The 13644-nt window shown below is 46.8% G+C and overlaps 1 protein-coding gene across 2 annotated transcripts; it reads right to left on the reverse strand.

The window, feature by feature from the left end:
• Positions 1-3086: 3086 nt before the first annotated feature.
• LOC133374796 (uncharacterized) lies at positions 3087-13297 on the reverse strand. 2 transcript variants are annotated; one of them, XM_061606015.1, is made up of 7 exons: positions 12913-13297; positions 7352-7825; positions 6773-6862; positions 5864-5977; positions 5616-5713; positions 4194-4278; positions 3087-3951 (listed from the first exon to the last, which is right to left on the reverse strand). In XM_061606015.1, the coding sequence occupies exons 1-6, from the start codon at positions 12977-12979 to the stop codon at positions 4213-4215; spliced, it is 909 nt and encodes a 302-aa protein (XP_061461999.1). In that variant the 5' UTR covers positions 12980-13297; the 3' UTR covers positions 3087-3951; positions 4194-4212. The 2 variants fall into 2 exon arrangements, with proteins under 2 accessions (XP_061461999.1, XP_061461998.1); XM_061606014.1 differs by having other exon boundaries at positions 5864-5983.
• Positions 13298-13644: the final 347 nt, after the last annotated feature.

Raw genomic sequence — 13644 nt, forward strand, 5'->3', positions numbered from 1 at the left:
CCCTGTCCGGAGGGTTTGAATGGAGAAGCCCCCGGACAACTCGAAAGAGCTCCGCTGGGCGGCAAAGAGATGATTTAATAGTGGCAGCAAAATGATGTTTTTTAGCTGCCTTCACTGCTCCTACATAGAGCTTAGTCGAAGCACTAACCAGCGCATAATTGTATCCGTCGGGATTAAGAATCAATTTCCAAGGTTTATGGTTTAGATTAACTTTGGATTTGTTATCTTCCAGCATCTTTTCTACGTAACAAGTTGTGTTTTCTTGATGAGTATGACATACCTTATCCTTGTTAGTAGGAACCTGATCTATGACGGGAGTTTGAACAGCAGGCACCAAGCTGATGGCATTACTCGTCTTCATTCTTCTATTCTTTTTCTTCCTTTTCTTCTTCAATGTTTTGTTCTTGAGGTTTGGTGGATCTACTAGATTAAACAGCCTCTTAAAATTCATATGACTTTTGGATCGAATTTTAGAAGGTTTGAGGTTTTTAGATTTCTTAACTTGGTTAGAGATAGAAGACCTCTTCTTGTTCCTCTTTCTTCCCTCTGAATCGCAGAAATCCTTGCACATTGTCTGTGTTGTTTCAGTAACTGTGTTTGGTGTTTTTTTTCCTTCTTTTATGTTAAGTTCTTTTTTAATAAAAAATTGCGTTAGTGTTGTAATGAGGGAATTTGATTCAGCTACAAATCTTGAAATCAAGGATAACGATTGAGTGACAGCCTGACTCCAAGTTTCATTGAGTGGAGTTAATTTTGTTTTAAAAGGTATCTTCTCATCAGTGTTTCCATGCTGTATAGTGTAGGCTGTTGAGGGCAACAGGTTCGAACCAACTATAGATCTAGAGATTTGAGATGATGTGTTGGGCGTCGCCTGACACCAGCTCTCATTCATGAGTACAGGGGAGAATTTAGATGCCTCAAGGGCTTGTGACTCCTTTAATTGCACCGTTGGTAACAGAGAGCTATATCTTGTTGCCTCATAAGAATCAGAAGACTCAAGAGGCGGCATCGAGCTAGCCGTACTTATTGCTATATTATTAAACTCAGGCATGAGTTGCGATGAATTTTGTTCTTCCTCAGCCTCAACCAGTTCTTGAGCTAAATTTAAAAGCCCAGTCTCTTCAGCATTTTGGTGCCAGAGTGAAAAGTTAGTTAAGGTCCAGTTATTAATTATATTTTCATATTGCATTGAATCTTTGCTCTCCTCTTTAGAGTTTATTTCATTACTTGAGTTACTAACCCTTGGATAGTAATATTGTGTTATTTTGGCTTGTTTCCTTTTAGTGGGTAATATCCACTCTTCAGCATTCGGCATAATGCCTAAGTCTTTAGATTTTTGTCTTGTTAGGACCATGATAGCAATTAGGTACTATCAAGCGCCGGAATGGAATTTATTTACCCCACCCTAAAAGTCTCAAGGTCAGCAGATTCTTAAAGTTCTTAAGGTTCTTACTAGTTCATAAACCACCAGAAATATGCTTCCTCAGTCTCCTGGCTCGACTCCCAGAAACAGAAGATCCAGCTACTATGAGTCAGATAGCCGACATACCGTTTGCAGAGCATACGCCGGGAGTTTACATTTCCAATTCTATTTCCAGCCTTGGTAGCAGTTCAAAATACTTCGTTTAGAGATAAGTTATCAATTCTGTTTGCACTTGCTTGAGTTCTAGAGAAAATACTGGATTTTGTTTTTAGCAGAGAGGAGAGATAATCTCACCCATTAGTAGCTCGCGGCCATTTTTTCCCAAAAAGGTTCTAGATTATAATTCTCTGAAGAGGATTTATTGAGAAACATATAAGAAGTAATAATAATAATAATAAATGTTATTTGTTGGTCGCCTATCTGTCCAGGTTAGTGGGCGCCCTAGGCGACTTACAATAATAGAAAGCAGTACATAATACAAAATAAAATACAAGCAAACACAATCATAATCCATTTAAAACCAATTTCTATTTAAAACCTTATAAAATGAATCCTCCCCAATCCCATAGGCCCGTCTGAACAGCCTGGTTTTTAAGGCTTGGCGAAAACCCATCAGGTTTGGGGAAAGCAACGGCACGCTTGAGATCACCTCGAGCACCTCGGTCAGGGAGTCAGCTGTGCAGCGGGGTGGGCGGTACACAAGTAGAATCCCTAAACTGCCCTTTGGGCCCAACCTCCAGTACATGCAATCAGCAAACTCGGTCTCATGGAGAGGGGGTCTGGCGAAAACCAGAGATCCCCGATAGAGGACTGCCACTCCCCCTCCCCGCCTACCAATTCTCGGCTGCTGTGCGTCTCGGAAACCGGCTGGACACATGGCCTCAAGGATAGGAGCTGAGGCCTCGTCCAGCCAGGTCTCCGTAATACACACCAGGTCTGCGTCCTCATCCAAGATCATGTCGTGGATGAGAGATGACTTCTGTACCACAGACCTGGCGTTACACAACAGCAGTCGAAGGTTGGATGGAGTCCTGCATCCCCCAGTTATCTTCTGGTTGTGGACAGGCCCGGAACAAGGGATGGGTATTATGCATCTATCCCTTGTTCCCCTATGCTGGCGTGGCCTGCCACTTGCGCCTCTCCAGGATCTGCCGCCCAGCCTTTCAATATCATGGCTCCCACCCTTCTCACGGTATCCCCTCCCGGTCTACACATATCTCCCTCCCTGTTTGCCGGTCAGGCAGGCCCTTGCCCCTACCTCTCACCTCCCACCACTCCTGGGCCTCCACCCCAAGAACCCCCCCCTACCTCTCACCGCCCTACCTTAAAACAACCCCCCCAAAAGAGAAAGGGGAAAAAAAACCCAACACACAAAAAAAACACCCAGGCCACCTCAGCCAGCCAGCTTATGTATCCCTCCAAAGAGGGACAGGTGGTAGCAATCAGTCACAGCTGGCTGGGTACCTGGGGCCTTGCAAGATGCAGGTCTGCCAGGCAGAAGTCCCACTGGGAAGGGTGGTGGAGGTGGTGATCCCACAGCAGCAGCAGCAGACTCTCCTTCCCTGGGCGGCGATGTTCTCTTCCTGCAGGCCCTGGGTCTTTTAGGACTGTATTGCAACCGTAAGCTTTTGAACAAAACAACACGCTACATTAACTTGTTTATATATTTTATTAACATCTGCTCTTTGAATAAATGCTATTTGTTTGTGCACATGCCTGGTTCTTGGCTAGGCTATAAGGAAGGTGCTTAGGAGAGAAAAAAAAATCTTTGGTAGCAAATCTGAAAGTGAGAAACATTGGAGAGCATAGGAGGCCAGCCCATATAAAGTAACAATGAGGGGTTGAGTTTTTCCTGTATGCCTAGGCAATCATAACAAGGGTGGCCGGGGGTGGAGGAAGGGAATAGGTTTGAGTCCCTTTTAACAGCACTGCTACTCTGCTGTGTGAATGCTAAAGTGTCTCTCTGCCTGCTTAAGGCAGAGTGGCAGCGGGCACCAGGTTGGCCAAGGCTGGAATAAATGATTAAAACTATAGCAAAGATAACTGCAGCTGACCAGGACTGGTGCACTGATGGACGTGGTCTCAGTGACGAGGAAATGGATTCTGCGACAGGTAGAGACTGAGGTCCCTAAAGCACACACAGTCACACACAAATCATCTGCGCACATGAATATAATATAAAACTAAATATATTTCAGTCATGTATATACTGCTTAACACCTTAGTCCCTAAGCGGTGTAGAGTAAGGTTACAATAGACACAACAGAGATAACATCTGTTAAAATTAACCATAGAATCAGGGGGGACGGACCTTGCTGAAGTGAAAAGGTCTTCACCAAGCACCTGATGTTCAACAGGGAGGGGAAGGACTGGGTGATTTTAGCTGGGAGGGAGTTCCACAGAGTCAGGCCCACAATACTGATTGTACACTTCTGGTGGATATGAACAGATAGCAGGACCATGGCAAAAACACAGGATTCTCAGGGTGGAGCTGAACTCACTGAAAATTCCTTTCTGTCCCTGTCAACCTGCAAATGCAGAGAGAGAGAGAATGAACCAGCTATGCAACACGGCAGAAGAGACTCTGATGTGCAGCTCCTAAATGAACTTAGCTGCAGAAGAAGGCAAAATTCAACAGGCAAAAGATTTCTCGTGCATAAAGGTGGCCAGGACTCTAGCCTGTAATATTTCTGGTTCTTCAGTGAGTCCCTCTGACAAGGACCCTGCAAGGGGCCCTCAGTGTTGGTCCTAGGGGGACCTGCCTACAAACCTGGGTCCCAGCCGGAACATCAGTCAGTGCATGAGCAATCCACGTCTGGCTGTGGGTCGGATGTGGCCAATGTGTCCGAGACAAACTGCAGACGCACAGAGAGAGAGAGAGAGACTGAACGAGCCGTACAACCCAGCAGACGAGAATCTGATGCGCCACTCCTCAAAGGGTTTCTGAGCACCGGAGACCATCTAAACCCTGGGCGTGAATGGAACTCTGGCCAGGCCTGGCGTGCTTTGAGAAGGGCCACCGACTCGGCAAAAGGCAGGCGTCTTGCCTCTTGGTTCCAGGACTGAGGGTGAACGTTGGGTTCCACGGGCTCTTGGATCGCTCACGGCAACTAAGTTATTATCAGGGCAGCTGTGTTGGCTTGCTTTTGTGGGCCAAAAGTGGGTTATCTCCTTCCTCCGGCAGTTCCATGTTTTAAGGCAAAGTCTGTGCCTCAGGTGTTGTTTGAAGATTCCCAGGAATCCTGGGAAGTGTAGTTTGTGGAGGGTGCTGAGAATTGTTAGGAGACTGACAGAGCTCCAGTGCCCACAGAGGGTTAACAGTCAGCTCCTCTTCTGGAGATTGTAGCTCTGTGAGGGGAACAGGGCTTCTCCTAGCAACTCTCAGCCCCCTTCACTAACTACACTTTCCAGGATTCTTTGGGGAAGCCATGACTGTTTAAAGTGGAATAAAGGTCTGGCGTGGATGTGGCCAGGGACAGCTTTGGTTTAAATCTGGGTGGGAGACTATATGTGCCTGCTGCAGAATAAAAAGGTGGGGGAAACCCCCCCAAATAAGGATACAATTAACAGTGTTTTTCTTTTGGAAAGGAAAGCGTCTCTCCCTCTGCCCAATGCCGACCCACCCAATCTCCTCCCCTCCCTGTCCCCACCCGGCCCCAGGACAATTTCACCAATCCTGAGCATAATTGCACAGGACTAAATCCCATTGAACTCAATAAGCATGCAAATGATCAAATTTGCCCCTTTACTCTTCCCTCCTATCCCCTCCCTCCTGCCCCTTCCTTCCCCCTTCCCCCTTCTCCCCTCTTCCCTCCCAACTCTCCCCCTTTTCCCTCCCTCTCTCCCTTCCCCTCTGAAATTCTTCCAAGCTATAAAAGAAGTGGATTGGACTGTGAAAGACCAACCCAAATTGTGTTTGCATTTTGACAACTGTGTAGGGCAGTGTAATATATCAGAGAGGAGGGCAGGTCTCCTTCCCCTGGTGCAGTCACTGTAGCTGCCCAATTTCTCTGCTTTTTAAAGTCTGATAGAAATACCTGTTGGCTATAAGTACATCCTTAAACCACAAGTGTTCTTTGCGTATTAGTGAATAGTAATAAGAAGACTTTAATAATGTTCCCAAACATATTAAATGCCCCCCTTTGTTCTTCTCTAGCCATCAGCCCTTCATTACATTGCACACTTATCTCACCTGGAGATCCTCATATTTCGGTGGGCTCATTGCTGGGTCCATTGAGTACTGGAGTGGAAGAGAGACCTCATTGTCCTCTGGCATCGTGGGGGCAGCGTCTGCAGAGTGTGACACGAGGCACACTATTTATTCCATGGCACTGAATAATCTCTGCCTCCCAGGAGATGCAAAAGGCCCGCAGAGGCATACTTGTCAGGCAGCCTTGACCCCAGGTGAGAGGGGAGGAAGAGGAAGAGAGATGGTCCTACCTGCTTGCTCATCATTGATGCATTTTGACAGCGCTCTTGCAATTGCACAAACCAGTAATAGACATGCAACGACGATGGCAATGATCCTCAAGTCTGAGAGTTCTCCACTGTAACCTGCAACTAGTGATAAGAGTCTCTTGGAATACACCGGAAGAACAGCCACCAAAGTGGACCCCTCCCCTCATGGCTGAGAGCAGCAGAATAAATGAGAAAAGATAAGTCAATGGGCCACTCGGTTCCATTTGGACATAGGAAGCTCACTGGGTCATGAGTCAGGTCACTGGGCCATCTAGCTTAGTACTGGCCAGGGGTGTCATTGCCTGGGGGCTCAGGGGGTCTTAGACCCCTCACTTTTTTGGGAGCAGGGTCCCTATGTCTCCAGCATCCTACAAGCCAATCAACATGAAAAGGGGGGGTTAGCCACTGAGAAGCATCTTCTATTATGCTTCTTTATCTGCTTCTGCTGATTGGAGCCAATCAAAGTGACATGAGGTGAGTCAGCCACTGAGAAGACTCTTCTCAGTAGCTAACTCTCCCCTTTCAGGAGGGCTGTGGTTACCCCCGATCCTGCTCAGAAACATTCAAGGAAGAGAGTATGCTTACACAAACACCTCTCCTTGAATCCCTAATCTTAAGGGATATTCTGAATATTCTCCACCCCAAGCAAACCCTGTGGGTAATGAAGGGAAGGGCACATTGCCCACCTTCCTTGCTTTGGCAGATTTGGAGCAAGTTGAAGGAGGCTTTCGCTCGATCTGCAGAATTGCTGACCAGGCAGGTGAACGGGGAGTCAGAAGAGCCTTCTTGTCAAGTGACGTGGAGTTCCCAGCCACTGTCAGGAAGCTGGTACTCATCCAAACTTTCTGCTAAGGCCCTGGGGGGATGCTGTCTTTCCCAAGAGATATTCACCTTTCCCCTTCCACATATCTGGCACTGGAGGTCTGGAGCCTAGGAAAGGCTTGAAGTCTTGACGGTGTATCCTTCGTGGTGGCACCGGCTCTGTTCAGCACAAAGGAAAGCAAGGTGAAGTTTGTGCCTCAGTGGTTGTCACTAAGTGCGTAGGGCAGGGATTTGGGCCTTCACCCTCAGAAGCCAAACGAGGCCCTCCAGACATTGCTATCTGGCCCTTCCAAGGCCTCTACACACAAATGCACACGCCTGCACACGCACGCTCTACGTCCCACCCTCCTTGAGTGCTTTTGCTTGGCTGAGAATGTGCCCTCGAACTCTGAATGGGGGGTTGGAGAGGGGGCTGTGTGACGGTGTGTTGGAAAGTAACTTCCTGTACAAGGGTAGAATTCACATCCAGTGCTCTGCCTCCGTTTTTGCCCCTGAACCTGCCCGCCACTGCCATGTGGCCCTTAGAAGGTTCTCTGAAGGGAAGGCGGCCCTGGAGCTGGAAAAGATTCCCCACCCTCTCCCATGCGCATCCTATTCCATGCCTGGCTCTACAGCAGATTGACAAGGATTGTGAAGACAATTCCTTACTGTAAACAGTGAGGCGGAAATTCTGATGTTGAAACTCTGTCGTGTTCAACCAAACACGCGCTGTATAGATTCCTTCATCCTCCATCGCCAGCCTCTTGATCCTCAGTGTGGCCTCATCAGCCATCCCCAGACGTCGTCCGAACATGTTCCTGATCAGTACTTGGCTCTTCCACGAGGTCTCACCTTGTCTTGCCAGACGTTCAGCCCAGCTGCTGAGATTTTTCTCAGTCCTCAACATGTTCTCAGAAATCATGTTCATGTGTTTTTTAAACTCTTGGCTGAAATCTGGCTGCTCCAGTTTTCCATCTCTGAACTCAGCAAAGTGATAGGGCTTCCCGCTTTTGGGGTGAACCAGGTCCCATTCAATTTTCTGCACCGTTACACCTAGGGATATGTTTGCACGAAGCAAGACGGATCCTCCGAGGGCCCCCTTCACCTGATGGAGGGGATTCTCCGCTGCATGACTTAAAGTTCCTGCACGGGGTCAGGGAGAGAGACAGAAAATTCATTTGCTGAATTTACATCCTGCCCTTCTTCCTGAAGGAGCCCAGGGTGGGAACTATATCCACAACAAAACAATTTTTAAAAAGCGATCCTGAAAACAGTTAAAACATTCTAAAAATAGTTACAGTTGAAATATTCTCCCATCCACCGATCTCAGGCTTGACAGGAATCTTTCAGCCCTCACATGCCTGGGTACATGGGATTGTTTTTAAATTTCTCCTGTAGGTCAATAATGAGGAAGACAGGTGCAGCTCACCAGGGAGGGCATCCTCAAATGGGGCCCTGCCACTGAAAAGGCCCTGTCACAGGGGAGAGCCAACCATTCAGCCCTCGGTGGTGGCACCACCTGCTGATCGTAGGGTCCAAGGTGGGCATTATGTGCTGATGCTAACAGCCTGGATTAGGCCTAGTAGCTCACCGGCAACCAGTGCAGCCCTTTCAGGACTGGTGACACTCTCTTGAACTCCCATCCAACATCAAACCAGCACCATGCACTATGAGGGGACTGCCTTCGCTGCCCATCAGCTGCCAAGCCATGTTCTAGGTCTTGCTGTTAGGCTAGAAAGCGCTGGACCACAGCTTGGGACCCGGTTACTTGAAAAACCGCCTGTGGGATCACTGAAATCATCTGGGGAGATTCTTCTCAGGGGATGGTACCCAACAGAATGTCATAGGGCGGTGACCCCAAAATGAGCATTTTCTGCACTGGGTGGCCCTGTACGGCGGAACACCCTTCCCTCAGCGTAAGAAGAGCCTGCTGGATCAGGGCACCGGCCCCTCTAATCCAGCATTCTGTTCTCAGGGCCCAGCCAGATGCTTGCGGGATGATGAACTTAAAGCACCCCTTTTCAAACCAGGACACATTTCGCAATCCTTTCTTATGCTAAAATTATGCTAAAGTGTATTCCACTGAACTCTGTTTTCTTGAGGCGATGATCGAGGCCGTGAATGTTCTTTGCTGTGGGGTGTGTCTGCGGGAGTGTTAAGGTAGTAAAACTTAAAGGTAATACAGTAGGGCCCCACTCATAGAGGGGGTTACGTTCCGGGCCCCCGCTGTAAAGCGAAAACCGGTGTAAAGCGGATCCCATTGACTTACATTGACCAACATGGTGCCCGGAGGCAAAAAAAGCCATAAAAGCGGAACAAGCGTTGTAAGGCGGGGCCTTTCTACAATTGACAACCGCTGTATTAGCGGAACGCTGTAAAGCGAAGTGCTGTAAAGCAGGGCCCTACTGTAGTACTCATGCTTTTAAAGATGTTTTTAAGATGTTTTAACATATTTTCCAAGATGTTTTGTTTTAATATGTTTTCAAGTCTTTTGTTTTTAACATCTTTAGAGTGCTTTTAGTGTTTTTGTTTGCCACCCTGGGCCCCTACTGGAAGGAAGGGTGGGGTATGATAATGATAATAATAATAATAATACCTTTATAAATATATACACAAATAAGTTTTATTTATATATTTAATTATATTACATTTATAACCCACCTTTCCTCCAATGAGCTCAAGGTGGCATAAAAACATGGTTTTCCCCCTCCTGATTTTCTCCTCACAACAACCCTGTGAGGTAGGTTAGGCTGAGAGATACATTGACTAGCCCAAGGTCACCCAGTGAGCTTCATGGCCAAATGGGGATTTGAACCCTGATCTCCCAGTCCAACAGACCTTCTCAGACTCACAGCCATCAAAGATTAATAGCATGCATTTATTTATTTTTAATGTTGCTGATTTATGTTAATCAATAAGTTTAAACTGAATATGCTTTTTTTAAAAAAAATAGTGTTTGGTTTGAAAAATCTGAATGTGACATATATTTTTGTTATTAAAATGTTTACTTTAAATAAATGATGTATTGATTTCACTTCCTTTTTTACGTGTTTTCAGTCAACATTCTGCTGGTTTTTGTTATAGTATTAATCCACACAGCAATGGCCAAAGCGAAATATGTTGCTCCCCCCAAGGAAAAGTGAACAATCCGATCTTTATAAACTTTAATGGGGGAGATCTTGCGGATGGCCGGGGTCATTTACATAGAGACAATGAATTTAAATCTTTTGCTTTGCTTCCCGCTTCTGGGGGCGGATAGCACCTTGACAGTGAAAAATAAATAATGCCCATTATGTAAAAGGTGATCATTTCATCATCAGGGGAATCGAAAACACTAATGTTATCTTTGCAAATTGCCAAACCAGGCTGAGATCATACAAATGTAACGATATGCAAACAATTCCAAAGAGGAAGAAAAATGGAAGACATCGGAAAAAGCCAATGTGGCTACACGGAAGACTGGTGGAGGAGGTAAAAGTAAAAAAGAGCATGTATAAAGAATGGAAGGAAGGACGCATCACCAAGGAAGAGTACCGACGAGCGGCTCGGGCTTGCAGGAATAGCGTAAGGAAAGCTAAAACCCAGAATGAGCTGAGGCTGGCGAGGGAAGCGAGGAACAACAAAAAGGGGTTTTTCAGATATGTTCGAAGCAAGAGAAAGACCAAGGAAATGGTGGGACTGCTGCTCAATGAGGATGGCAAAATGTTGACAGATAACGAGGAAAAAGCAGAACTGCTCAACACCTATTTTGCCTCCGTTTTCTCCCAAAAAGGGAACAGTGTGCAACCTTGCATCGGTAGCAATCTCAGTAAGGGGTCGACTCGGGACTGCAGTTCGAGATTGATAAGGAGATAGTCAGGAAATACCTAGTTAACCTAAATGAGTTCAAATCTCCAGGGCCTGATGAACTGCATCCCAGAATATTGAACGAACTTGTGGATGTACTCTGGGAACCTCTTGCCATCATCTTTGAGAAATCCTGGAGAACGGGAGAGGTGCCAGAGGATTGGAGATGGGCAAACGTCGTCCCGCTCTTTAAAAAGGGTAAAAAAGAAGATCCGGGGAATTACAGGCCGGTCAGTCTGACTTCAATACCGGGAAAGATATTAGAACGGATAATAAAAGAGTCCATTGGCAACTATCTAGATGACAATGCTGTGATTAGAAGGAGCCAGCATGGGTTTGTCAAGAAAAAATCCTGTCAAACTAATCTCATCTCTTTTTTTGATCGGGTCACTAGCTTAGTAGATGGTGGAAATGCTGTAGATGTCATCTATCTAGATTTCAGCAAGGCGTTTGACAAAGTCCCCCACGACTCTTTGATTAGCAAACTAGTCAAATGCAGACTACATGGAAATACTGTCAGGTGGATTCACAACTGGTTGGAAAACCGTACTCAAAGAGTGGTCGTCGGTGGCTCTGCTTCGGACTGGAAGGAGGTCTCGAGTGGAGTGCCACAGGGTTCTGTCCTGGGGCCGATACTCTTCAACATTTTTATCAATGGCTTAGATGATGGGGTGGAGGGAAGCCTTATGAAGTTTGCGGATGATACGAAACTGGGACGGATAGCTAACACAATGGAAGACAGGAATAAAATCCAAAGGGACCTGGATAGACTAGAAAATTGGGCTGAAATTAATAAAATGACATTCAATAAAGACAAATGCAGGATTCTGCATTTAGGCCACAAAACCAAAATGCACGGGTACAGGATGGGAAATACCCGGCTTAGCAGTAGTGTGTGTGAGAAGGACCTTGGAATTGCAGTGGATCGCAAGTTGAACATGACCCAGCAGTGTGATGCTGCGGCAAAAAAGGCAAACGCAGTTTTGGGCTGCATAAACAGAGCTATAGTTTCCAGGTCGAGGGAAGTAATAGTCCCACTATATTCTGCATTGGTCAGGCCTCATCTGGAATACTGCGTTCAGTTCTGGGCGCCTCATTTTAAGAAAGATATAGACAAGTTAGAGCGGGTTCAGAAGAGGGCGACAAAGATGATAGCCGGTATGGAGAACAAGTCTTATGAGGAAAGGTTGAAGGAACTTGGCATGTTCAGTCTGGTGAAGAGAAGGCTGAGGGGCGACATGATTGCACTCTTTAAGTACCTGAAGGGCTGTCACATAGAGGAGGGTACAGATTTGTTATCTGCTGCCCCAGAGGGTAGGACTAGGTCTAATGGTTTTAAGTTGCAGGAGCGTAGATTCAGATTGGACATTAGAAGGAACTTCTTGACAGTAAGGGCGGTTTGGCAATGGAACCGACTGCCTAGGGAGGTGGTGGGATCCCCTTTGCTGGATGTCTTCAAGCAGAGGCTGGACAGCTATCTGCGGGAGATGCTCTAGCTGTGGATTTCCTGCTGTGAGCAGGGGGTTAGACTCGATGGCCTACAAGGCCCCTTCCAACTCTATGATTCTATGATTCTATGTGAAACCCTATGGACGGAGTTAGAGCACAGTAACACAATCAAAAGATGAACAGGTACAGAAGAGTGAACCTCATCTCTAGTCAGCAGTAATGGGAATATTGCATTTGGTACATGCTCTGTGGCTCTCTTACCGCATATAAATGTACTGCCTTGAAGTCGATTCCGACTGATGGCGGCCCTATGACTAGGGTTTTCATGAGGCTGAGAGGCAGTGACTGGCCCAAGGTCACCTAGTAAGCTTCATGGCTATGTGGGGATTTGAACCATGGTCTCCCAGGTCGTAGTCCAACACCTCAACCACTACACCACACTGTCTCTCCCTTACTGCATGTAAGCAGTTATTGGAGGCTTCATAGAATCATAGAATAGTAGAGTTGGAAGGGGCCTATAAGGCCATCAAGTCCAACCCCCTGCTCATTGCAGGAATCCAAATCAAAGCATTTCCGACAGGTGGCTTTTCTGAGTGAGCCACGGAACACAGGAAGCAGCCTCATACCAAGGCAGACCATTGGTCCATCTAGCTCAATATTGTCTACACTGACTGGCAGCGGCTCTCCAGGGTTTCAAGCAGGGAGTCCTTCCCTACCTAGAGATGATGTCGGGGCTTGAATCCGGGACCTTCTGCATGCAGAGCAGGTGTTCTACCACTGAGCTACAGCTGAGTTCTAATGCTCTGAACATTCATGCCAATAAAGAACCGGAGATGCATAACTAATGTCATCATTTGACAATTATTTGCCCCTTCCCAACAAACCATATTTATGGGGGCAGGCTCTGTGCACTGAGCTTTTTCGCAAGGACTTACCAAAGGCAGAGAAAACCAATAGTCCAATGAGGAGAAGGATTCTGGGGGTTCGGCGAGCAAAATTCATGTTCCTTTCTGTCTGGGGAATGCAGTGAGCTTTGGGCGTGGCTCCTGGTGTGCGTGTGGCTTGGGCAGAGTTGACAGGCTCAGCTTGCAGCCACCCCCTTGGCTCTGCTCTCCAGGCACAAACACAGAAGAGGTGCTGGGAATGTCAAGAAGGGGCCTCTGCTATTAACCTGAGGCGCAAAGCCCTCCACCGCACATCCCCTGCCTCAGCTTCAAAGTCTTCTCTCACGGAGAACCATCCATCAAGCCGCTGAAAAGTGATAGTGATTTTTGTGGGCTAGAGGAGTCATAAAACCACTCTGCGTCATATCACTTCCCTTCCAGGACATTGTCACCCACATGGAAACTGTAGCTTGTTAAGGTTCCTGAGAATCTGCAGCTCCCTAAAAGGAAAACGGGTTCTTTGGGGGAAGTCATGATTTAAACAAGTGTTGGACAGTTTGGGCTTTTCCACCACCAATCTCCAGCGGTCCTAGGACAATCAACTAACAAGCCCCCCCCCAGCAATTAAAGGAGGCGTGCCCAGCTGAGTTTTTCCCCCTCCATCTATGTGATGCAAATGTGAAAGTTGCAAACTTAACCATTCACTGGCTGCTGCCTTCAAGTCCTTACATATAGCCTGTTTGCCAACCAAATAATAATGTTGCTGGATCCACCATTAATATC

Source organism: Rhineura floridana, chromosome 22, assembly GCF_030035675.1.
Source record: "Rhineura floridana isolate rRhiFlo1 chromosome 22, rRhiFlo1.hap2, whole genome shotgun sequence".
In the NCBI taxonomy this organism is placed as follows: Eukaryota; Metazoa; Chordata; class Lepidosauria; order Squamata; family Rhineuridae; genus Rhineura; species Rhineura floridana.